Genomic DNA, 26,084 nt, shown 5'->3' on the forward strand with positions numbered 1-26,084 from the left:
TGCAGAAGAGGGTCTGGTTTTTCCTAAAGGTCTTGCATGAAGGAGAATGGGAGAAGGAAAATGCTTCTCTCTCTCCCCATCACCTTTTCTGCTGCCCCAACAACTGAGCTAATTTATAAAGATGAAATGACAAAAACAGTTTCTTTGTACCTGCAGAAGACACTGTGGCTGGCAGCATTTCAGCATTTTACTTGTTCCATATCATTTGGTTAGTTAATGGCTTTCAGTAGTATAGTAGTTTGACTTTCTTCAAAACTTAAGCAGCAAACGTACTGCTTCACTCTTATTTTTAACTTCATTTAAATTAAATAATGTATGTATTTAAATTATGCTTATGTTTCTAAATTTGCTGGCCCTCCACATGTCATGGGGCCATGCCTTTCAACACCGCTACCTAATGAGACAGTTCTGAGGCAAATCTAAATAATGTCACAGTATCTCTTCAGATGGACAAAAGCATATCCCTCATAAAACATGCCTCTCTTCCCTCCCCCCCCCCCACTTTGGATTGCTTAATTCCTTTCTCCGCAGCTTTTTTCTTCCAGTTGCACAATGACAAATGCACTGTAGTCACTTACGTGTTCAACATGGTAGACCTGAGCTTTCAGTCGAGAACTGAAAACATTACTATCCCATTTTTGAGCAAAAAGAATGTAGCTTATGGAGCTAGTGTCCATATATTGGACAAGCTGCACTCCCCAAGTTGCCTTGCTGGGTCCCAGGACCACTCCAAGATTGCAGAAACCGGGCAATTGGTTTTTGGTGCTACAGTCAATTTTTCTTGGAGACTTCCCAAATAGGCTGATATGCATCAGCCTGCAACAAAACAATGGGTCTCCTGTAGTCTTAACATTGGGCAGGGGAAAGGGAATCTCATGAAAAATAGATAAATTTGAAATGCTTTGTTCGTAGCTGTACTCATTTTATCATGTGCTCTTCCTCCATTTCACTTCTCCTAGTTCTGTAAATCTTGATTCTCCTTTCTGAAAGAGAGATTACTCCATCTTCTACAGCGGTTGTTCTATCAGGATCTGGGAAAGTTTTATTTGGTGGCTCAGAATTTAAGAAATAAACCTTGATCAATTTGGCTACTCTGAGCAGCTAATTCTGGGCAGACAGGACATCACATTTAGCCTAGTACTGTATCTGGAGTAGCTTCAGTTTCTGGAGAGGTTAACATAATCTTGGTGCAAAATCAGGTTGTCAAGATTGCCAATACTTTTTCTTTTAGAAAAGCGAGTTTGGCGTCGTGCTGCCTATATTGCTAGATTGATAAAAGCAGTGATTATCCTGCGTTAGCCTCTTAAAGTACCATCACCAGCTGGAAGCTGAATTTATTTCTAATACAATTAACGAAGTGGCTCTTTTTGAATCTCTGCCTACTGCATCTTTGTTTCTCCTGTCATTTAAAATAGCCTCTCTTATGGCAGTCATATGTACAAGATGTATCAGTGAGTTAAATAACTTGTCAGTCAAGAAACGGTTCCCACAACTCATACCGTGATTCTGCCAGGAAAGAACGTGGCTGGAATTCCTTTCTTAAAGTCATTTCTAGCTATGAAATCAGGGCATCACATTACCATCTGTCCCCATCAGCCCCATACCAAGGAGTTAAGGTAACACTACCTGGTCACTTGCAGAGTTGTTAAATTTTACCTGGACAGACCAAAGTCTCTCAGGCAGCCAAATGCTTTGTTCATCTTTTATGCTGGCAAGAACAAAAGCATAAAAGGCCTCCAAAGCAAGTGTCTGCTGGTGGGTGCAGACAGCTATTGTTGAATCTTACAGGAATGCTGTTAAAACTCCTCCTTCCAGACTAAGTCGCATTCTGTGAGGGTTATTTCAGCTTCTTGGAGACGGAGGAATGGAGCTTCTTCCAAGGAGAGTTGCTGAGCTGTGACCTAGTCCTCACTCCTTTATTTTTTTATTTTTAACAAAGCGCTGCAAGGAGGTTGTCACATCCTCTTCTGATGTTGCATAGGCCGCACTCCCTTATTTTTCTCCTTTGTTTTCCTCTTCCCTCCTTTTTTGTGATGTAGAAATATACGTTCCCATGCAAATATACTACTTGCTTTGTTCAGACGGGTCGGATGCTACTGTTAGTATGAAATCAGTGAAAACTGAAAACATTCTGGGTATTGGTATGTAAATGAATGTGCTGACCTGGCTGGAAAAACTCTGCTTCAGGTTTAAAACGGCCTGTATTTGGACTGTGCAGGATGTGGGCGCTTTGAAGCACTGTGGGGTGTGCGGTGCACTCTGTTGCATGCAAATCTGCAGAGTGCTTCTAGTTCACAGTAGCGCCTATGTCTGTACTGGATTGGGTGCTCTGTCCAAAGCTTTCTGTGACACTTTTATTTAATGCTGATTTGGCATTTAAACTCACTGTAGCAGGGATTATGTTTTTCTTCTGAAGGTAACAGTACTCGGATGTATCTGCATATAAAACACAAACCTGATGCTCTGTTGTTGAGATTTGAGCCTGGGCTAGTTATTCTTGCCTATTTATGTATCTGGTTCACATTTCTTTTGGGTGGTAATCTTACCTGAGACTAATTGAGCTGTCTGCATATTTGCTCATCATATGTTGTTAATTTAAAAATAAATAAATAACCTTTGGGGGATTTGGGAGGAAAAGTGTTATAACTCAGTTTTCCAACATGCTATGTTTACCAGCCCTGTACCTGGTAAAAAGTCTGAGATTATTGCAACAATGCTAATTAGTATTAGAAATCTTTTATAGCATTTTGATTCCCATCTGTCAGGGGTTGTTTTAAGTTGTAATGAACTGTTGTAAACCTCTTTAAGATAAAAACGGTGTAGTTTGTTCCTTTTGTGATATAAACTAAAGCTTGAGGGGAAAGCAGGCTATGAAGTAGGTTAGTGCAGCATTTATTACAGGTACTACCCAGTAGTGTCCAACATGGCAGTGGTTACTATAATACTGTTGTTTGTTTTCACAAACCAGCACTTCATAGTTTCTGAGTGAACAACTGCTGAGAGGAGACCATAACCTCTTGATTTCAAAGCAGCCATCATTTCACTGGTGCCTCTGTGGTTAATGTAAGAAAGGTGTTTTGCCATAAACTTTTCCGAGGTATTCAGTGAGGTTGGAAAGGGGTCGGCCCAAGCAGGAAGCCCTTGTCTGTGCTATAAAGAAAATAGCAAGTAACAAAATGAAAGCATCAAAGAACCAACAGGATGCAGTCCCATGAGTCCTTTCTGGCATGTTGGTCCTTCTTGAAAGTTAGCATTGAGTGAAGAGTGACCTTAAAACTCACTTCATTCAAACAGACTGAGCTCAAGTTTAAAGTTCAAGGCATTTTGTTTTTTCACCTGTTTCCTACAGTTTTAAGAAACTTCTGAAGAATTAATGTGTAACTATATCTGGTCACTGAGCCAACACTAAGAATTTTTCTCAAGGGAAAATAATGTTACTGTATAAAGGGAGAGAAATGGATACTTTTCAAAGTTGCAAGAAAATATTTCAACATAATAAAATCCAAGCCAGTCTTACCATGATCACTAACATCCCTGGAGCCACCACAATAGCATGCTCCCCCGTTTCCCCCCCCCCCCAAAGCCGCTAGTAGGATCCAATAATTGTCTGAAACATTGCAGAGAGGATGTTTATTATAGGATCTACTGTTGTTGGGGGGAAATGAGGCAGTGGTCTTGTTTTAGAGAAAACCTTGGAACAAAGAGCCTAATTGTGACAGTTTAGTCTAATCTGCAATTACAGGTTGACTAAGCCAGCCTTTAGCAATAGGTCTCCTGGCCTTCACTTTCACATAGTATTTGAATAGTTATGTAGTAGGGGAAAAAAATAAAGCACTAAGCAAAGACTCTGTCATTAGACCAGCTTATAAGTGAATACAGTATTTAAACCTTGTTACTACTAATGTTCAGCACCAACTCTGTTTTTTTCCTCCTAGTATTGTTTACAGCTGGCTTTTAGTCTAACCCAATAACAGGTTCTGATTTCATGATCCTAAAACCCAGTTATTTTACCTTCCAGTCTTTAAACCTAGCTTACCAAAATGACAAGTGATAGGTTGCATCAACAGTTTGACAGGCTGTCACTCATAGTTAAAAGAAATAGTTTGAAGAGATGACATACAGATTTCACTCACATTTTCCCATGTCATTAAATTTTAATGACTGTACTATGAATATTTCATGAAAGAACCTTTTGAATGGGCTTGTTTTGTCTGGGAAGCTAGCGTACATTATAAGGTCTGATTTTTCTCCAAGGTAGCTTAGTAAAGGTATGAAATGTCAAAGTGGATTACCTGAGAAGGGGCAACATTTTGTTTTTCACTGTTGAATATTCAATCTCTGGCTGCATTCTAGAGCTATTTTTAGTAGTTTGTTTAAAATCCTTTGTATGAAAATCCTAAAATTTAAATCCTTGCTCTTTACTGTCTTGCCACAAGGTGGCTGAAATGTATTTAAAGCAGACAAAATATAGATACAAGAAATGATGCTTATCATTTGTGGTTCTGCTTTTGTAATGTAATGTGCAGCAAACAGGATGGGGGAATGGATTTGCTGTTTGTTATACACAGAATTGTCTAATTTATTCTTATAGGAAATGACATTCAGCAAAGATCTCCATTTTGCACTTTTATTTCTCCCAATGCTCTATTTGGGCTGTGGTTAATTTTTTAACAAAAGTCCAAATCAGTTTGTCTTGGATTAATGATTATACTAAAGTGAATTGGCCTGTTAAACTGCAGCTGGAAATATGCAGGGTAGGCAGTCTCTCATTTTATTTTTAAGTCACAATTTTGGAGGCAGGGGAGATTGAGGTGTTACTCTGAATGTTGCATTTAGATACTGTTACATGCAGGAACAGTTACTAACGTGTCATATTCCTAGCTGATTATTTTTACTGATGTTGTTCAGTGAATGCTCTCCTTTAAACAAACATGTCAAAAACTAAAACTTCAACCAGAAAGCTGTTATGGAAGTGTTAAACAACGCTGAATCTTCACTGGAAGCACTGTACATAGATTGGTCCTAAATAGATTTCAGTGATATGATATTAAATGCTAAACTTGCTTTGGTAGACAAAGATTGGGTGCAAATATGTCTCATTTCAATAATACTTAATGCTCCCCCTTCCAAACTTTTTCAAAGAGTATCTTCTGCTGTACAGTAGGGGAAGTCTTTTGTTTAATGGAAGTGAAGCATATCTTTTTCTGATGGGAGTACTTGCTTTTGAGTTTTTCTGTGCATTTTAGTTTTTGCCTTTTATTTTTTAACTTATTAACTCTGACAAGTAACCTCTTGGTTGTGAACAATTTAATTCACAATTCATTTTTCTGATTCAAAGTGAACACGAGTGCCCTAATCCCCTAATGGGAATTAATTGCATGTTTCAGTGCTTAACTCTGATCCTTTCTCAATCCCCACTGGGACAAGTTTCTTCCTGAAGGATCTGTGTTTGTTATTCAAAACACAATCTGAAAGGTAATGATTTTTCTTATAAAAGGGAGTCAGAGCAACCGAATATTAATGTTCCTTTTATTGTAAGGGAATGAGCTTTATCCAGAACCTCATTTTATGTCAGGAAGGGGAAATTACACTGAACTATATCTGATAAAACACTGAGTGAATCCTGGTGGTCTTTTTTTTGTCCACATGAAAGCTGTTTAAAGTAGGTTGCTTTTTTGTGGTTGGTAAAGAATATTCTTTTATGGAAATGAGTTGTTTCCTTCACTGAGAAAAAATTACCATGGCAGTAGTCAGAAGGGACATTGGACATTTTAAATGACACTCCTGTTGACCAGTAATGTGACCCTGTGATTAATCTAACTCTAACCCATCTGCCATATTTGGTAGCTCACGAAAACAAGAACAAATAGTGGAAAACATGATAATCCTTGATTCTACATTGTTTTTAAAGGGTTTCATACTATTTGAATATTGTTTATCAAGGCTCTTTCAAAAAGAGTCCCAAGCTCTCCTCTGATGTTCTGTCTGGCAATTAGCTGCCAAACTGCTGTGTCGGGTGAAACCGAGACAGCCTCTGAGCAGCTTAGTGACTGATGGAAAAATTTGGAAAAGCATCAAACAGTCTAAAACTGCTTTTGTTACACAACAACAACGAGGGAGGAAGGAGGAGATACTCTGAAAGATAGCCAAGGAACAGTGAATCTAGAGTTTTTCATATCTTTCACTATAGCAACCCCTTTTTCCTTTGAAGGGTATGTGCAAAATTAAGCCAAGACTGAACAAAATATTTTTATGGCCTGGACTGTCAAAATTTGCAATACCTATGAAATGCAAATCACAGCAGGAGGTCAGATTTGGCATCTGAGGAGGGCTTGAACTGTGTGTCCTGTACCTGCCTCTTGCCACCTTGTGAATGCTGAAATGTACAGATTTTCTTTCAACTGATATGTGTGCAAATCATAATTTACTGTTCAGGCAGGAAAGAGTGGCCCTGTTGTCAATGCACTTGTGAGAACCACCACCTCTGGTGTTTTCTACTCGGTATATTGTTTGTCATCTGATTGTTACAAACACAAGGGAGAACCTTGCTGTCTGAATGCCCGAGTCCCTGCACTTTTAACTATAACTTTTAAAATACCACTGGTTTCATTTCAGATCTAATTTTTCCAAGCATCCCAGGCAAATCTGGTATTATTTAGATTATTTGCAGTGTTTGAATTCACAGATGCTGACTCATGAAGCTGTTACAGAAAATTCTTCAGTACATTGCATGAAACAACCCCACACTACACTAGGCTTTTCCCACTGCAGTCTTACTCTGCCTCTCTTTAAGACATTGCCTTTCCCTTCAAAAGCTGGTAGCACACATTTGTACAGTCCTCTCGTGTCAGGGGCATTATTCATCCTCTCTTCTGCTAATGCCAGAGTTCATCCCTTGTCTTGGTGAATGCCCAGACTGTCTGTATTTAGATCACGGTTCCTACAAACATTGCCACAGCTTTGCTCTTGCTTCATTTCCAGTTTCATGTTGTGACCCAGCTTGTAGCATTCTATGGAAAAATAAGCCTTCCTAGCTCGCTCTCTCTGCTAAATGTTGTCATGCAACATAGCACAATCTTGTGTTCAACCACTTTAATTTTGTTATCAAATGACTAATGCTACATTATTCCACGAAACAACTGGACATGCAAGCTCCCATACTGAAATCTGTAAGAGCAGAGATACAGTTGCTTGAGTATGGAATATTACTCTAGCAAAAGGGTCTCTGCTATGGGGAGGGATGAACTTAATGACACATTTTCTTTTATTAGGGAAGAAAACACCCAGGCAGCTAGGACTCCAGTCCTCTGAGATCACTAGACTGAATGTATCAAATGCAATCTTAAAGATTCCTGTCTTCAATCCTCTGTTTTCTAGCCATACAGGTGTAATTTAGAAATGTTACTGCCACCACACAGTACATGTAAGTTAGCTAGTTAAGTAAAGAATCCTCACTGGTTTTGGTAAAGGACATAAAAACTGTATACCAGTGACAAAAATAATCATCTTGGTTTATCACCAAGTATTGTCCCACAACTGGAGCAAGACTCCTGTAACTGGGGGAATCAAGAAGCAATCTAGTTTCACTAAGGTTCAGAAACGTAATTACTGTAGTCCATTACCCAAGTTACCTGTGTGCATGTACTTCTAGAATATGCTACGTTTTCAACTAAAAATATTTTACAAAGCAGTTTTCTTAGTAATACTTATTTTTGTCCTTCTCAGTTCCTTTTGTAGGTAGAATGGCCCACGTTTTCGTGTATGGTACCCTTAAAAAAGGCCAGCCTAACTACCAGCGCATGATAAACAGTACCCATGGCATAGCAAAATTCCAAGGCAGGGGCCGTACCGTGGAGAAATACCCTTTGGTGATTGCAGGAAAATATAACATTCCTTATTTGCTGAACATGCCAGGAACAGGCCACCATGTTGCTGGAGAGATTTATACTGTTGATGACCAGATGCTGCAATTCCTTGATGAATTTGAAGGCTGCCCAGACATGTATCAGCGTACTCCAGTGAGAATTGCAGTAGTAGAGTGGAAAGGTAAAAGCAGTGCACCTGAAGAGAGACCAGCTGTTAACAGCATTATGGAATGCTTTGTGTATAGCACAACTACCTTCCAGCCAGAGTGGCTAAATCTCCCATACTATGACAATTATGATTCCCTTGGGAAACATGGCCTTTGTTATGTGCTCCGTGAAAGCAGAGATTAAAGATGGAAGATAACAACGTACCTGAAGAACATGCATTAAGCCTATGTTGATCAGAAGCCTCTAAAGTAAAGCTATAATACCATGGATTGAAACACAAGACATCTGTAAACTTTCAACCACAAACTTTATTGAGTCTAAGGTTAGGACAAGGCCAGAAACCAACACCTAGCCTTACTAAATTCTATTTGCCCTCTCACCCAAGGAAAGTAACTGAGGGGTTTTCAAGTGGTGAAGGATATACCTTTGGTTTCTGCACAGTATAATTATCAGAATAAAAGGGCAGATAAATGAACTTATTTTTTTTTTACCAGATTCGGTGCATTTTCACGACAGTTTTGCAAGCCTGGGAAAACAAGATGATGAAATACAGCTAAAAAGAGCACTCTGTGAAAATGACTCAGCTTTAAATATTGGCTTTTGTATTGGTATTTATTTTACTGCACAGGACAGCAAATGTGTACTGCATCTATGTTAAGTGCTGCATGAAAGAATTTAGACTGATACAGGAACCATGGTAAAGAAAATTAAGAGCAGTCTGAGAATAGAAAAGAATGCCTGTTGCTCTGCATTGTAAAATAAACTATTTTGGATTTTATCTGTTTAAACATAACTGGTTAACTTGATAATAAGAATTGTTGTGAAGTCTAAGACATCACTGAATGAAATCTCAGGAATATCAAAGAGTTAAATTTAAACTCATGTTTTTATTTGGTCCCAGTAGACCAGACTAGCACTTCTGGTGCCATTACGGTCCACTGGGTAAATCTGTGTGTAGGGACTCTTAAAACACTGGTTTTGACTGCCCAACACACTATAACAGCTATAAGAGTTCGTAACAGCGCTTATATATCAGTAAGACGTTACCTAAGTCTTGAAGAAATCTTTCATGCAAAAATTGCATGTGTGTGCAAACTAAGCTGTCTTACTTAAGGGGAAAACATTTTTTCAGTCATATAATTTAAACCCCCCTAAGGACATGGTGAGTTAGGTGTTTAGATCTGGGGCAACATTAGTTTAAGGCAGAGATTTAATCCTTTTTTCCCCTTCCCCCTTTTTGCACAATTTGGAAAAATACTTCCCTTTTATTACTTAATGCTACCTGCTCTGTCCTGTATGTTCTTTGGGTATAACATTAATAAATGAAATGTTACATTTAATATCCAAACTTGTGACATTAGGGAAGTTAAATGTATAATATTTTTCCTGTGGAAAGAATGTAATTACATTTTTAATGAGGCTTCTTGCAGTGGGCAGTACCATGTCAGGACTACGTCCTCCCCTTGCTCCACAGCACATATCCAACTGATGACAATGGGAGATTTGCAAACTGATATAGGACATAATATGTTCTTATTAAATTCTTGAACTTTTAATTAGTAAAGTTACTATTGCAGGATCATTCAAGAGGAAATGATACGGGGCACTTGAAATTCCCCGGTAAAATATAATCAGTCTTTTTCAGACTGCCTAACACAAGAGTACACTGAGTCGCATGTAGATTTTCTTCAGTGTTATCAGGCTAAAATATGTGTTGTTTTTTTTAATGAAGGGCAATCTGTAGACTCTGACCTAGGTCCACTTACACATTAAGCAAACTGAGAGATTGCCACAGCCTGCTCCAAAACTAGGACAGTGGAATGGAAACACTATTGAATATTGAATTAAAATATATTGATTCCTGACAGGGTAAAGTGGTGAGATACAGAACAGGAAGTTAAGCATGCTTGAGTCCTAACCTGACTAATTCCTTTCTGCGCTTTGGGCAAATCAGCAAGCCTTTCATTGTGCTACTCTTCTCTGCGGGCAGGGAGATGGGTAAAGCTGGTAGAATGGTGCTTTTAATTTCTCTCCCTCTGCATACATTAAGGACATTTGCACCATTGTAAAGGCAGTCAGTACACTAGTCTGAGTGTCCTTAATGGACACAGACTTTCAGCCTCAGTTTCCCCATTTGTGAAACAGGGATAATAATTATCTATTAAGCACACAGTTGCAAGGTAATGTTATTCTGCAGGCATTCGTTAATTATCAGCAGTAGAAGCAGCTCAAGAAGCGTTATATTACCCTCTACCAAATTAATTGCCTACTAGCAAAGGCTCACACTTTCACACTTGAGTGTATATACATCATTTGAATTTGAAAATAAAAGTCACTGAGATGTGCCTAAGTCATATGGATGCTTTTGGAAGTGTTACATTTTATCCCTAATAGGTAAGATGCTGAGCGTACCCCCATAAGTAGATGAAGTCCTTCTAGTAATGGTGAACTACCACAGATAGCATAAAAGGAAAAAGGTAGCATTCATATATGTTCCCCACCCCCACCTAGCCCTCTCTGGTCAGCTTACTTTTGGGTAATTGCAAAATTCACAAACCTGGAGTAAATAAGCTTCTCTCTCAAGCTGCTTTTTTAAAAACTGAAGATGTTTTGCACAAAATGCACTGAATCCAGTCACCACCAGCTGGTCTGGTGTTCTGAGGTAGTGGGAGGAAACTAGAAAAATACAGAAATCCATGCTTACCAATTAGGAAAGGTCTTGCATTTTGCTCTTCATTGCAGATGTTCTTGTTTGGTCAATGAGATGAGTATCAATAGATCATCTTATAGCAGGAAGGACTATCACTCTATATTCCCTCCATGTGTGCTCCTTTCCAGGTCATATCTGGCTTCTCTTATTGTATTTTTAGTTTCCTACCACTATAAGGCAACTGTAGATAGTGCTAAATCACGAATTGTCCCAGTTCTTTTTGTAGCATAGTAGCAATTGATAGTCTACTAAATGTAGTAGGCTGGAGTTAGATCTTCCTCTCCCATGAGTGCTTGGAAGCCTATACACTTACAGGGAGGAAGAACCTGCCTCAAGCATCATCTTGGGATGGTTCAAAAGCTGGGCCAACTATTTCCAGAACAGCCTACATCAAGCAAAGAGTGGAAAGGAAAATGAGAGAAGGACTTTGGAAAGGAATACAATTCCTGGAGGTCTGCGCATCAGATTGTGGAAAAAGTCTGCCACCAGCAAAAGAAAACGTTGTAGTGTTCTAAGTATATTCTGTGCAGTAACTTCAAAGTGCTAATGAATATAATAAATCTGAATAGAAATAAAGTCCTTTGCAAGAACTGTTTAATGCCTGTGACACTCAGTAATCGCAAAATTGCTCAGTTTTTTCTTTGGGGATTTTTTCACTTTTACTCATTACTTCATGAAAGTGGGTTCATGCCCATATGAACTAACATGGCTGAAGTTATTTACTTAAACACTCAAAGAGGCTTAAGCATTTTAAAGAAGAAATACTGATTTTTTTTTAATTGAAATTTATTGGATATTGAAAATCAGAGACAGTTACAAATCTTATGTACAAGTACCTATGTATAGAAGTAAAAATCTGAGATCTGTTGTCAGTTTTGATAGCTGCATGGGTCATCTTACATTTATGCAATAAATATAACTATGAAATCTGCTGCCTGGAAACATCTGTCTTTCAGATTTCCACATAATATTGCCTTCGTTTTATATTTCTGATAGATAGACATAAAGAGTTCATTGACCTGGATGAAGATGTGAAATAAATGTGTTTCATTCCAGTTCCACCAGCAGATCTCCTTCCCCAACGGTCTCACCAGCCTTACAGTGCACAATTTTCACCTGCAGTTAAGAGATGGAAATGATTTTAAATCTTCCCAGAAAACATGATTCAGCTTTAGTTCACACAACATATGTTAATGGATATGCCAGACTGTACAGGACATGCAGAGTTAATGGTGAGTTACTGAATTTGTAATACAGAATAGCTTGGGAGACCTCTTCCTCTAAAGGTATGCAGGCACCCCACTCCTGCTGTTGATAAACGTTCAAGACCTGGGAGGATTTGGGCCTCAGTGTCCGAGTGCACTTACAGGAGTTACAGCACAAGACGTTTGGGTTTTGGTTCTTTAACTGTTTGCTCAGGTCCTACCAAATTCCCAGCCTGTAACACTGGAGCAGCTTGACTTTTCAACATACTCAGTTTGTATTTTTCACTGAAATACAAGACTATTAAAACGAACATTGCACTTTATCTCCCCTGTGCACGGTTTTTTCTGCCAAGTCGCTGCTGCATTAGTATACGCATGCACAAACTGTTCATTCAAGACAGAGAACGCTTCATTAAGGTGGTATCATAACAGAGTCCTATAGCCTTTGTTCCTTTCTCTCAATATGCAAGTATCGGAATTTAAAGGCTCAAATTAAAATGATGGAGAAACTAGGAAATGAAGTTAACGCCTTCCAGGTACTGCTTCTGAAATGTTCCGAGTTGAAATCAAGGAAATGAACAAACATTAGAAAACCAGGAAATACAGACATAAGGTGGTGGTTTCTGCAAAAGCTAGTAGTGCCACAGCTTTGACCCTGCTGTGGAGAGATGCCAAGAATTCAGCACATCGCAGACTGTTTGTTATCCCTTCCTGAAGAGTCGTAAGTAAAAATATAACAGAATTAAAAAACGCTCAAAGAACCTTAATTGTCAAATAACTGCAACTCCAGAGGAATCCCACATTCAGTCATGGTTTTCTGAATTATTTTTTTTGCTTTCTACCAGCTCCACATACCTAATATATATGAGACTAGACAGCATATATGGTGCTTCATTGCTATAGGGGGTATTCCAGATAATTATGTTTGGAGCTCCATTTCTTTGCAGGTACATGCACTGCAATCCCAAAATTGTGTGCGCGTTTCATGTAGATTTACATAAGCAGTCTCTAAACCAGTTAGCATGGGTACTGGTGGAAGAACGACCACAGCAACCTGAACCTCAGCTGCCTAAAGTAATTACCTAAGGACCTAGGTCAGTTTTGCAGCCTGCAGAAGACACCATGCTTCCTCAGCTAGATTGAGGAGGAGCCAAGTTAGCTTTGCTATGTTTACCCAAACTGCAGTACACCCCTGGATTGCACTGGAGACACTGTCAAAAACAAAAAAACACATGAAAGTCCTCTGTATTCAAGCACATTGTTGGACTTTCAAAACAGATGTTTATTTCCAAATATTTTCCCCCTCCTGCCAGGCTTCTGTTTAATCTTTTATTAAATAGAAGTCCCCAAAATTTTGGCACAGAAAACACACTTTACTTATAGTCTGAACTCAAAAATCTTCCAAAAAACCCCTTCTCTTCTTTTACACAAACCTAAGTTTCAGCAGAAATTGAAGAACATTGAATCTCCTCTCCTGCCCCCCTCTCCCGCTGCCCCGTGCTACTTGAAAGTTTCTGGAGGTCATTGTGGCAAAATTCTAGTTCTGACACATGTACCGTTACCCCATAAATGTTCAGTCTGGAGCCAATATAAGTCCAGTGAAATCCTCCTTCCTTTACTCATTTTACAATCTCCTGTAACAGGCACAAATTAAAAAACAGATAAGCCCTAGTGAATTGTTTTAGCAGCTAAGACTATAAAAGTGGGGTTTGGGTGTTGAAAGTCCTGACAGAAAAAAGGGAAATGGAAAATCTTCCATGCGAAGACAAATGAAACCGAAGGACATGAAGTAGATTCAAAAGAAAAAACCCCACAACTAGTCCAGTGCCAAGAATATCAAGTACTTCACCACTGCCTTAGCATTGGGTTGCATTCACAGTAGGAATCATAACTTTGAATTTTGGAATGGGTGACCACAGCATTTTTCTCATAACGTAATGATTTATATTTATCAAAGGCCCTTAATAAACAGACTTGGTAAATGAATCTCTATACGTTCCCAACTTGTTTTAGTTTTTCTAAAGGATTGTATCTTGTTAAAAAAGGGAGACCTTTGGAAAAGCAAAATAATACTCTGTGGTAGACAACAGGCCCAACTCATGCCAGTGCACGATTTAAGTCCTAATTTAAGGGTTTGAGAGGGACACTGGCCAGGCCAAATTTTACCCTGATGCAGAGGGAAAGGGCATCTGCAGAGGGACAGATGATGTCTGTCACCAGATGCGCATGGAGAAAGCTGAAAGACAAATTACTGGGTTGCAGTGTAAACTGGTGGGAAAGGAAAGTTTAAACTAAGAACAAGAAAATCTGGGTTTAAACAGCAAGCTGTGACTATGGGAAACTAGGGTGAACAACAAGCAACTATTAAGGGGATAAAGGAAATTGGCAAAAATCAAATCTAAATTCTGACAAGTAAGCAAAAGCATAAGGAAAAATGACAGGCAAGGCCTTGTAGCGCAAGAACTCTTCTCAAAGGCTAACAGTAAAGACTCCACAGTGTAAAAGCAGGAAAGGAGAAAGGATGTGAAAGAGTACGTGCTGCTTCCTCCACCTGTAATTTCTTTAGTGGATTCTGATTCTGCATCAGGACTCGCTGGAGAAGGGGAAGCTTGGGTCCAATCCCTATCCAGGGACTGACTATCCCATTATTTCATCCAGAGACCGTTTTACATGAAGTGCATAAATCAGCCCTTGGAGCAGTGCTGGACACCCAGGTCCATCCGTCTCCCAGGCAAGTGACCTCATCACCGGACTAGAAAGTCCTACTCCCTCTCTCCTTGTTCCAATGCACCGGGAATTCTGTTTTGTACAGCAGTCCGGCTCTCCTGTTCCCTGGGCCAACCGAGCTCCTGTGCAATAGAAGGGCATTTCTTTCTGCTCAAAGAGCCTGAGCCTCTTTCTGCTCTTCACTGGAAAAGGACAAATTAGATGCTTCTGTCTAGCTTAGAGTTTGGGGCTGTGAATCCTGGTGTGACACAGGAGCTTCTCTGCAGTCCAGAATTAGGTGCTTAAGTCCTCAAAAGCGGTGAGATACAGCCCTGCCATGAGCCTTTCTCATGGGCCCTCCCTGCTCAGCAGGCTGCCTGTTACATAATTGCCCCATGCTCTCAGTGAGGAGTTCACTGTACCTAACTCAGGCTGTGGGGATTCCAGTCCAAGAGGCAGGCACCTAAAAGCTGTGACACATGGCTTTGCAGGGGAAGTACTTCTGCAGATTTAGCCCTTTGTGTGTAACAGCCTCGTGCCTCAACCAAATCTCACAGATACATTTGCTTGTAATGTTAACCTTCTTCATCGACACTGCAGAAATACTCTCTGTGCCTTGTTCATTATTTGCATTTAATGAATTAACTTGCAAACAGATCTATTACAATTCCCTTAAAGTATGGAATTTGGAGAAGTGGCTGCAGCACCTTCATGCTTTCAATCCAACTTCCCAAACTGCTCTAGCTTAGAAAAACAAATCATTTTGAAGAACTAATTTACATTACTTCTTGCAGCCTGTAAAACCAGTTCATGCTGTGTCATCTGAGTCCAATGCAGATCTAAATAAACATTAAAAATTAAAGGCACTTCATCTCAAAAGAGCTCGAGTGAAGAACAATTGTACTTCTAATACTATAACAGTCACAGCTCCCCTCCTCGGTCAGTAAACTCCAATTTGACAAGTTGGACACAGGTTAAAATGACATGAAGAAACATACCTTGCCAGTTTTAGCAGCAATCAGACTGTTCTGCATTTTCATAGCTTCGATCACACAAATCTCTTGACCTTCTGAGACCTGGTAAAATTTAAGCAGTACAAAATAAGGAAAGATTTTAAAATGCTCTAAACTTACAGCATCTTTCTGCACAAAACACCTATTTGTTCCATAGGCACAGTTTATCAAAGACTAAAATGTTTTTTGCAGAACAGCTAAACTCAACTCGTCACACACAAGTCCACAGCACAATATGATGATGTGCTCTGGGTTGCCGCTGGCTAATCAAAATTAGAACAGAGAAGTAAAACACAGAAACACCCTCAAAGTGATCCTCCCCCCTCACATCCCGCATTCACAACTTGAACTTTCTACACTCACAGTCTACAGCCGTCATAGTATGACATCAATAAAGGCTAGACCAAAATTTAATTTGTGTGGATTTGGCGGTGGAGCCTCTGCTGTGCTTCCCTGGCTCAGAGCCCAGGGACACTAATCCTGATTCAGAAGCCAAAAGTTTCTTGGCATTAGTCCTGTGGAGCATGGACCAGAGGCTTTGACAATACCCAGCAGACTAGTGCTGAGCAAAAAGTCACACCTTTGCACATGTCAGTATATATATGGTGGCTGATGACTTCAGACGGACTTAACTGAGCATGCTTACAGGGAAACACCAAGCTTTAGCCACAGGGGAGGGACCACAGGGGCAAAATGGTAATTTTCACCACAGCTGATGGCCCTTAAAGAGAAACACTCAAGTTTCCTCTTTCTGCTTGTTTGCACTCTGCTAACAGGCATATGCAAGCCTGAGGTCATGAGCAACCCACTGTGCTGCTCTGCTGCTGGGCTGGCTGTGGCTAGGAGTTAAATTCTCTTTTCGGTGCCTTTGACTATGCTGCACAATGGAAACAAGCCGCCTGAGGTTTTACGCTCCTTCAGCAGCTTACCTATTTATGAGGAAAAACCAGTGTGGTCCAAAAACTCATCCCTGGCACAAGCCCAAGGACTACAAGAGGACTCTTGGATGCAAGTGATGATCATTCAGAGATGTCAGCCCATGGATTTATGGTCTGGATGGAAGTGGAGCTCCACCCGGAGCTCTAGTAGTAACTCACTGGTAGCTTTGTTTACTGCCTACAAAGGATGTACTTTTCCTGAGATCTCTGGGTGATCTTCATGGACAGCCTCATAGCTTAGACTGCTCAGTGTCTTTGAGCTGTGTCTTCCTTTCTTGAACTGTTCAGGTGTTTAAAGCTGTTTAGTTTGAAGGCTGTTTTTGTTGGGATTTTTCATACAGGTCCCTTCCAGCCCCTAATGTCTATGAAATCTATGCAACTATGTAAAGCACGTGATTCACCAGGATGTCAAATTTAGGAATAACCTCCTTGTGAAGGAAGCTGTATGCAATGTTACGCAGGCATCTTCTCTCAGTGTATCACTACCTGGGAGATATCTAGAACAAAGGTTTGAACAGTTTGGGAGGGTCCTGTCCATCAGAGATGGATGAGGACACAGAGTGAAGAGATCCTGAATATGGATATATTTTCTTGTTTTAACAAGACTTCTCTTAGGAAGATACACGCTAGCAGTATGCGCGTGTCCCAAATGCTGTTTTAAGCTGGAATTAATTGTGTATTTTTAAACAATGGCTGCCAAGCATCAAACTCTACCATGCAGAAGCAGTCAAGCTTCTGAGCAAGGCAGAGAGAAGAAAGTCAGTAGTAGACAAAAAAGAAGTGTCTGCAATATCCCCCAACAGACTGTCAACAGCAATCTGGAAGTTTTGGAGCAAGTTGTATCACGTTTGCTAGAGAAACGCTATGTTGAAATTTTAAGAAACAACCAACACTAGAAACACTGCAATTCCATCTTGAGATTCAGGCAACAAGTTGACATCATTAACAGCCTGAGATTCTATGTATAGCATCACACACTTGCTCTTTGTTATGAGTTATTTCCCCTCTATTTTATCTCCACCTGTCTTTTGTCTCTCTTCCTCCACACCTGCTGCTCTGTCTTTAACCCTTTTTCCAGTAAGTCACTCTCCTTCCTGCTTCTCATCTTTATTTTCCCCTCCCCTCCCACTGTTACGCTTTTCTTCCATCTGCTCTGAACTCTTCGTACATCTCTGAGGTTACGAGTGCAGTCATGGGTTTGGAAGCTATTAATGTATACGGTTTGGTTTAAAAAAAAATCCAAACCTAAATTAAACTAAGAATCTGAAAAGTTTTTCATGGGAATATAAACAAGAGAAATCAAAACCAAACCCAGTTCAGCTATGGTTGAAACTCAAAGCTACAAAAGCGCTACAACAGTTCCCATAATGACCCCTCAGAAAGGTTCAGGGCCATGTAAAAGAAGACTGGGCTTCAGAAACTCATAAGAGCTGGGAAATTCAATCCCAGGTCTCCTACTGAGTCAGTGCACTATCAGGGGCCAATCACTTTGGTCATGAGTTTCAATTCTGGGTTCTTCTGATTAGATACCTACCTTACCAGTTATCGGGAGCTCAGGCTAGTTTAGACCTCTGAAAATCTAGGAATTTAGGGCATGGCAACACTACCTCCTCAGGGGGTCACGGCCATTGCAATGAGGTTTACAGGTCTGTACACAGCTCCTCACAATATGGATGTAATGCAGTTTTTTTAAATGTAGTACTGGGAATAAGCCAAAATACATTACATCTGTTTTGGGAGGCAGTAGACTATACCCTAGCACAGGCTACAGGCAGTTCTCAGGCTCAAGCCCTAATTATGGAGTTGGGTGTCTAATTTCAGATGTACACATTGTCAGAAAATTTAGCCCAAACTGAAGTTCCTGTCTCTAAAATAGATCCACTGATCAGCTAGTATGCAAGCTAATCTTTTAGATGTTGCTGCACAGAGCTTTGAAAATGTAATTATTCTTTAAGTGCTAAATAGAGTTGTGTCTATGCATCTTGGGTGTACTGTACTATGAACAGCATTAAATACTAGTGTGACGGATAAGTGTGAAAACCTGTATTTGGAACCTCCCAGCTTCTGTTTTGTGTTTACAGGATGACTATAAAGAGTTGGTCTTTTATAGGGGAAAAAACACACAGACAAAGTAAGAGTCAACATCCTGTACTCTTGTTAATTTAGAAGGAAGACAGCATTTTCAGTAGGTCCCCATGTTAAAATGCTGTGACAGCCCTTTTGATAATGAGCAATTTGTTTAAAATTACTTTGGCAAAAATGTCACTTAAGCACAGAAGTTTAATCATTGTCCTTACGTTAAACCTTTATAGCTCCTTTCATTGTGTTGCAAAGCAACAAATCCTAAAATTAGGCACTTGTACCTCTCTATTTTCTCCCTCTCTCTTTTGGGCTTTGTCCAATTTCTTTCATTACATAATTGCATGTATCCTTTAGCCTGTCTGTATCATTAGGCTGTAAATTAAAATCTTAGCGATGTGTATAGCTTTTTCCTCGCTCCCTTATTTAAAGATAAACATGGGCTTTCCAAAATACTGTACTCTTTTCATATGGTTAGATTTCTTCCACTGCATGTTAAAACTATGAAATTCAGTTCTGATTTGCAATTATTGTTACATTTTAAATTTACAGTGATGACCAAGATCAGTCAAAACAAATACATAAAAACAAATAAAAAACCAACTTTGATTGATCTGAGCCCAGGAAACTAACTTGTGCTTTTTGGTAAAAAGAAACAAAACAATGTCCTTTTTAAAAAAAGTTTTATGCTATACAGAGATCTACTTTTATACTACTTGGGTTAATGTTAACATGGACACGAAAAAATGTACTTGTAAAATGCATTTTTACTGCAACAGCAGATATTTTAATAATTTATGTTTTTAGTTCAGTTTTGTAATTTTATCAAACATCCAAGACGGAGAGAACTGAAGTGAAGGGCACCTAATAGCCAACTGTTTCTAACAATTTAGACATGAAATTTAGGAATGGTAAATAACACTGATTGCATAACTTAATCTGAATTTAAAAGAAACTATTACATACAATATATGGAACTGTCTTCAATGCGTTTCTGACCGATAACTGAGGATGAGAAATGGAAGTGGGATTTGAAAAAGAAACAACACCAAACTATTTCCATTATACCAGAGAAGGAGCATTAAAGATAATTGTATTCTCAGAGAAGACTTTAAAATACAATAAGACAACTAGTATCTGAGGACATTACCACTACAAGATCTTTATGAGTATAGTGAACTCTAAGACTTTTGTGAATCATTTGATAAAGACTTAATGATTGTGACAGGATGTCTTCTATGTTAGGCTTACAAAATGGTCACAAGCCCCACAAGTCTTTTCGATAAACCCAATCAGCACTGATGTATTTCTCCACTCTTTGTCTAATTGGTGTAAAGTTTGTAGATCTGAATCCTGTATCTTTCATCCAGCTTACTGCGTCCTCTCCTTTGACATAGGGTCAAGGTTCACATTCGCATCCGATTATCAAAGTGGCACTCATTAAGCAGCAGCCTGCCTCGCACCAAAATGAGTTAGCTTGAAGGAAAACTCAGCCCATTTACTCAGCAGATTTCAGCATTTTAAGGAGGCCTGAATGTCACACAGTATTGCTACATTTTGAAGAGTTTCAGACATCTCCAGCTGATGATTAATTGTGAGTGATGGGAAATAAAATCCAGTAAAGCCAGCTGCTTGCCATGGTCGGCAAAATTACTATAATGGATATAGGCTGCCAATTTTCCAGTTTTACTGGCAAGTCTTCCAAGTGTAATTAAGGGAAGTTATAAATGATATGGAAATCTATCAAGTCCCATTTATTTTCAGAGGACTCTTTCCCCAGAGACTTTTATCTTCAAGCTTATAGTTTGCTTTGTTGTGCTAATGATTTAAACCACTTCTTATTTCTGATTAAAGCCCCCAATATCCTTCATAAGAAGTTAGATCCACTTCTTTCACAAAGATTTAAAGAAACAGAAACCTTTTTAAGTTGTGTTTTGTGAACTAAGCTGAGCCCTTGCTTCCCCTGTGGAAATGTAACAGAATACGCTGCATTCATCTACCTTTTGGGTTTCGTGCTGTCAGTAACCTCAAGGACAGCAAAAAGTTTGGGAGAAGAGTTGAATTTAAAAAAAAACCAAACAAAAACAAAGAAAAAGGAGAAAGAAAACAGAAAAACAAAAAGCTAAAGACTGTAGAAGCTGTCTGATATACTAGACATTTAGCAGAGGGTGGTGTTGCTTGCTAATGTTGTTTGATTTGGAATAAAAGCATGAAAATGATGTGCAAAGGCCTAAAATTGGAGATGGAATACTGTGCAGTCATCCTTCACATTTCTCAATTTCATCCTTCAGAGCCACAAAATGGGGGTGATACAGTTACTGGATGAGATTTACAGTAACAGCTGTGGTCTTCCCACACAAGGGAGGACCTTCTAATGGGCTAAGGTCTGTTTTGAACAGACGGGGAGTAACAAAACAAGGTTCCCTATTAAGGCCGAGCAGTAATATTCCTGATAAAGGAAACAAGAGTAGTGGTAAGATTGCCTTTAAGAGACCTAAATCCCCTGTTGTTGTTTAAAAAAATAGAGCTATTTTAGAAACTAACTGCTAAATAAATAAATTTAAAAAAAGACTAAAGGGATAAAAATGCTGGAGATTTTTTTTTAATCTACTCTCTAGCAACTGTAAAGAATGCATAGGAACCAGTGCCAGTGGCATATGGCTTTCTACTGTGCTAAACATTCATACAAAAGACAGGTTCATCAGTCATTGGAGTATCTGGATAAAAAATTAGCTCCTGATGGATGGTATTTAGAGCTTACCTGCTGCTAGTACATTACCAGAGAAACACAGGTTTTGAAACCCACATGACATTAGAAACTGCAGACCATGAAATACCCCACGTGCAAGTGCACATAATGTACGCCAGGTTATACAAAATAATAAATAAGCTATTTAAACCCTCTGCATAAAATTGGGCCCGCTGCAAGGAACCCTGGGTCAGTCCTACACAGGCCAATTAATGCACAGCATCTGCTGTATAGAAGCAGTGCATGAAGCACTTCCGAATGATTTCAGCAATTAAAAGAAAACTGTTTCCTGCCTGTTCTGACAGCAACGGTTTCAATGCAAGAGTGAGCATCAAATCATTGTGGAGCTGAAAAAATTAAAGCCTTTTTTTTTTTTTTTTGGAAGAGGGGGTGGGTGGCAGGAAGATTTCTTATGGAAGAGGATCATTCTTTTGTTGTCCTACATTCTGTGTTTTTCTGCCAAATTAGACAGAAGGCTCCAAGGGCTTACAAGGCCCTCTACAGTATCACCTTCTGGTGCACTGTTGCTCCCTAAAAAGATGGATCAATATCAACCCTGCTGATTCGTCTACAAAAGTGAAAATCCTTGAATTACATTTTTAAGGCCATTATCTTTAGAATACAGGTGCTCCCAATGCAATGCATTTTTAAAGCCTGTAGATCTGCAGAAAAGCGCAGGCACAGCCCCAAGCAGTAAGAGTCTCTGATTTGGTTAAAAGCGCAGTTAGATTCTGATGTTAATGATGCTTCTATTCTGAGCCTGAGACAGAAGCTGATAAACATCCCTCGAAGTTTCCATTATTTTGACCCTTTCACCCTCACACATTTATGTATCGCAGGGAGGGACAATGGGAGACTGCAGTATTAAATCAACAGCCAAGGTATCTTGAGGTCATAAAAGTATTGCATATACTTTTTCAAAACCGTTACAAACATGAGAGACCTGTGTTCATTTTAGGTACTAAGGTAGGCAAAGGGGGTTGGAAAATAATACTCCATGTTACTTTTCTTAATCTATGTTTTTATTTGAATTAATCCACTTTGGTTTCACTGCCCTTCCTTGATGCTCTCTCTCTATGACTTGTTGGCATTGTGGCAGCCAGCACCAACCTAGAAAACAAATCAGGAGGAATTGGATGAGCAGCCATAGAAATTCCTTTACATCGTCAAAATCTGAGTAAAATCATTGGTGGGGGTTTCCCCTTCTTCCAAATTAATTTGAAATAGTAGCTATACAGCTGAAAATATCATTATCGGCAATTAACAGCACTTGACAGATGCTTATTAAACTTTTAAAGCCATTCTACTTTAAAGAATAAATGTAGGTATAGCACTTCCCAGATTTCCTGACCTCTGATTAACCCAAGGCCACTTGATGTCCCTCTACTAACAATAGCACTGGTCTCTGCACCCCCATTTATCCAGACCACTAGTGGGGAATTTCTGAAATGATCAAGAGCAAACCTCTGAGGAAGCTGATGTGCAGCACAGTTTTCTGGCAGGAATTAGGTTACACACATACATGGATTTAAGAGACTAAACCGAAGGACAGGTTCTGTTTTAGGAGTATTTTGATTTATCAGTGATCACTGAAAACCCTTATGAATCTGCAGAACATTGTGCGCCATTTGGAAACAAAATAACAATAAATCCACATTTTTAAATGACATCATCCATTCCTCACTACTAAGAAATTCTATTATTAATTACCACTTGTTTCTTACTGTTACAATCAAACTTCCCCTTTCTTAAACCCCGCTCTGACACAAATCTACATCTATGTATTTACACAGAGAAATATAAATAAAATTTATTAAATCAAAGTTATCTCTACAGAAGACTATAGTGTTATACTATAACATAAATGTAACCAGAACAAAATGGTAGTTCAAAAGGTTACATACTTAATATATACTACTATATAAAGCCGGTGAACATAAATATTGCTTTCAGACTTGTGGAGTGAGAATGGTGGAAATGTCTGAGTGCTTGTCTTATTGGGGTATTTTGTTTTCTGAGATTATGAAACTAATTTTATCTTCTGTTTACTGCTAAAACTCAAATAAGCTACACTGTTATATGCTGAATCATAAAGGATAAATGAGATTCCCCTTCATGTTCAAACAAGTCTGCAACCTCTATCTTACAGAAAAATAAAGCACCCATCAGAGCATAAATATAGAAAATCCAAAAAGAACAAGGAAAAACAACACTTTTAAATAGGGGAAAACCTTTGTTCATTCACTCCACTTGCAGCAGATAATGTGTGTGGTTTGGGGACTATTTTTTATCTATTAAATCACCTCATTAATCTCTATAACAAATATATTTGCAAAGTCAGAATTTAACTAACTAATCCTGTTTCTTCTTCTTTCTCTTGTGATTATTTTCTCCATGCTTCATATATCCCAGCTGGTCTAATAATTATTATGGACAGAAAATAACAAAGAGAAACACCTCCCTTATTAGATTTTGGGGACAGACTGGCAAATGGAGTTTGAAACTACAAGTAAACTGGTGAAAAGCAACAGGTAACATTAAAAAAATCTCTTATTTTACAAACTGTGTGGAGGACTCAGAATTGGGCAGGTTTTGTTTTTCACTTGTGAATATTTTCAAGTTACAGCCGACTAGACACGTTGACAATCCAATCAGAACCTTTTCTGTGCTTTTGAAAGTTACACTGTTACAATAAAAAAAGTGGGAAGGGCAGAATTTTAAAAGATATGCCTACAACAATTTAACTAGAAGAAGATTTTAATTCAATAGAAAATGAAAAATTCTCCATCTAGTTCTAGCCTAACAGCATTAAGGAGTCTGCAAAAAATAACTTACCCAATGCCTCTCACTTCAACTGTTGTAAACAATCACAGGATTTGATCTTAATTCTGAAATTAGCCAAGTCATTAGTTTGCTGAATCCCATCATATATTAATATTCTGATAGGAAAAGCCTGTGTTGTGCAATCTCAAGGGACAGGCCTCTCCTAGACTGGAGAAAGATTTAGCATTTATAAACTATGGCTTCCCTCTGAAAGTCAGAGCATAATCGTGAAGTAAAAGTGCTATTTAAAAGAAAACAGTTTGATCTGTGATAACATTCTCTAATTATGATGGTTCTGAATGTATTGAAAAAAGTACTTATTAATTTGCATATCAGACACATGCAAAACTGAAGAAGTAAAAATATTAATAATATTGTGGGTCCATAGAGAACTTGATAATCTATGCTGTTGCCATGAACATCTCAGAATAGTTACGAAGAGCCCATCTAGGGAACACCCTGGCAGATGTTTTTAACCATAAGTTGACAACTTAAGCCTTGCCTATGGAACCATTAGTATCTTTTGCCTCCCATATTCTGTGGGTTTCAATCAATAATGTTCTATACACAGAAAGGTCAAAATGGGATAGGAGACACACAAATGGTGAGTAGGACCTGCATTTATGTTGTTCTCTGTGATTAATGCAGAATGATTGTACAGTCAGAATGACTTCAAAGCAGGGGGGTATTTTAGTGCTTGATACATGATAAAATCATGACAGCAGCATTTTGATTGTAGTTTATTAAGATGGCATTGCATGCAATCAGTGCTTGGGATTCATTTGTGCTGCCTCTGAAGCAGCACGGGGGTGCAGGATCTGTCCCACGATACTGATTCTCACTGTGTGCTTCAACTTCCCCTTCCCTTAACATCGATCATGTCCTGAATCTGGACTACTCCGAGGACCTCTTAACCATAGCTTCATCATAATATCTACAACAACTGCATTTAAAGAACACTGGAATACATGTGGTTTACTACAAACAGACAGTAATATTATAGGATATACAATTTGAAAATTGCAGCTAAATTTAGTCTTTTTTTTCCAAATCAGGTGCCCTCTTTCACATTCAGACAGTATTCAAATTCAAGCTAATTGTGTTGTTCATATTACTTTGATGAGATGAGTTAAAGCCAACCCTTCCCAGCAACAATTAAGTGACATCCCTTCAATAACGTGGCAAAAATAGTAAGGAAAGTGCAGTGCAACTATAAAACGAAGAACAGCAGTGGTGGTAGAAGTTCTGCTCCTCTTAGTGAGGCTTCCCTATTGTGGTGTTGAAAAGCTGAGGCCTGACATGTAGCCAACAGAAAATTAATTTCTTGCATGTCCACTACTTTTCTGGCAGAAGTGAATTGCAAACTGCTTATCCGGCTCGCCAGAGCACCCTCACACAGCCTTCTATCAGGCTTCAGCAGCTCTGAGCTTTTCTATAAACAGCAGCCAAGAGAGCACATTACACTTGATCGAAAAACAAGGACAAAGTGTGAGGAAAATGAATGCAGAGACTGTAGTTAGCTTCTCATTTGGCTAAGAACACACAGAGAGCAACTAGCAAACACCATATGCTTTACCTGGCCAAGCACAATGGCCCATAACTAAATGGCTGACAACAGACACAATTTGTTAATGCAGCCACTCAAACAAAGATGATGTGCCCCCTCACGAGAAGTTTCTTTCTTATTGCAAAGTTACCTCTGAAGTACAGCTAATGTGGTCTAGTTCTCAACACTATTAGTCTCTGAAAAGCTCTCTCTGTGAGCAAAGTATTACTATAGAGAATTTATTATGTTAGCTTCCAACAGTATTTAGCATCATTCACAGAT

General features: G+C 38.9%; 2 protein-coding genes across 7 annotated transcripts in view; one reads left to right on the top strand and one right to left on the bottom strand.

Moving 5' to 3' along the window:
* The window catches only part of GGACT (gamma-glutamylamine cyclotransferase), a 40,311-nt gene extending 28,985 nt beyond the window's left edge, over positions 1 to 11,326 (top strand). For all 5 annotated transcript variants that reach the window (XM_090022786.1, XM_090022753.1, XM_090022761.1 and 2 more), the window contains one exon: positions 7,726 to 11,326. In XM_090022786.1, coding sequence (XP_089878912.1) covers positions 7,743 to 8,216 — 474 coding nt within the window. In that variant the 5' untranslated portion in view covers positions 7,726 to 7,742 and the 3' untranslated portion in view covers positions 8,217 to 11,326. The remainder of the gene's footprint in view (positions 1 to 7,725) is intronic.
* A 187-nt stretch (positions 11,327 to 11,513) lies between these two features.
* Positions 11,514 to 26,084, bottom strand: part of PCCA (propionyl-CoA carboxylase subunit alpha) — a 475,583-nt gene continuing 461,012 nt past the window's right edge. The window contains exons 23-24 of one of the 2 annotated variants that reach the window (XM_090022723.1): positions 15,653 to 15,730; positions 11,514 to 11,859 (exon numbers count right to left, since the gene is read on the bottom strand). In XM_090022723.1, the coding sequence (XP_089878849.1) occupies positions 11,791 to 11,859; positions 15,653 to 15,730 (147 nt within the window). In that variant the 3' untranslated portion in view covers positions 11,514 to 11,790. The remainder of the gene's footprint in view (positions 11,860 to 15,652; positions 15,731 to 26,084) is intronic. The other variant, XM_090022741.1, reaches the window with a different exon arrangement.

The sequence above is a fragment of the Crocodylus siamensis genome, chromosome 1 (genome assembly GCF_052110815.1).
Source record: "Crocodylus siamensis isolate JL-2025a chromosome 1, ASM5211081v1, whole genome shotgun sequence".
Lineage (NCBI taxonomy): Eukaryota > Metazoa > Chordata > Crocodylia > Crocodylidae > Crocodylus > Crocodylus siamensis.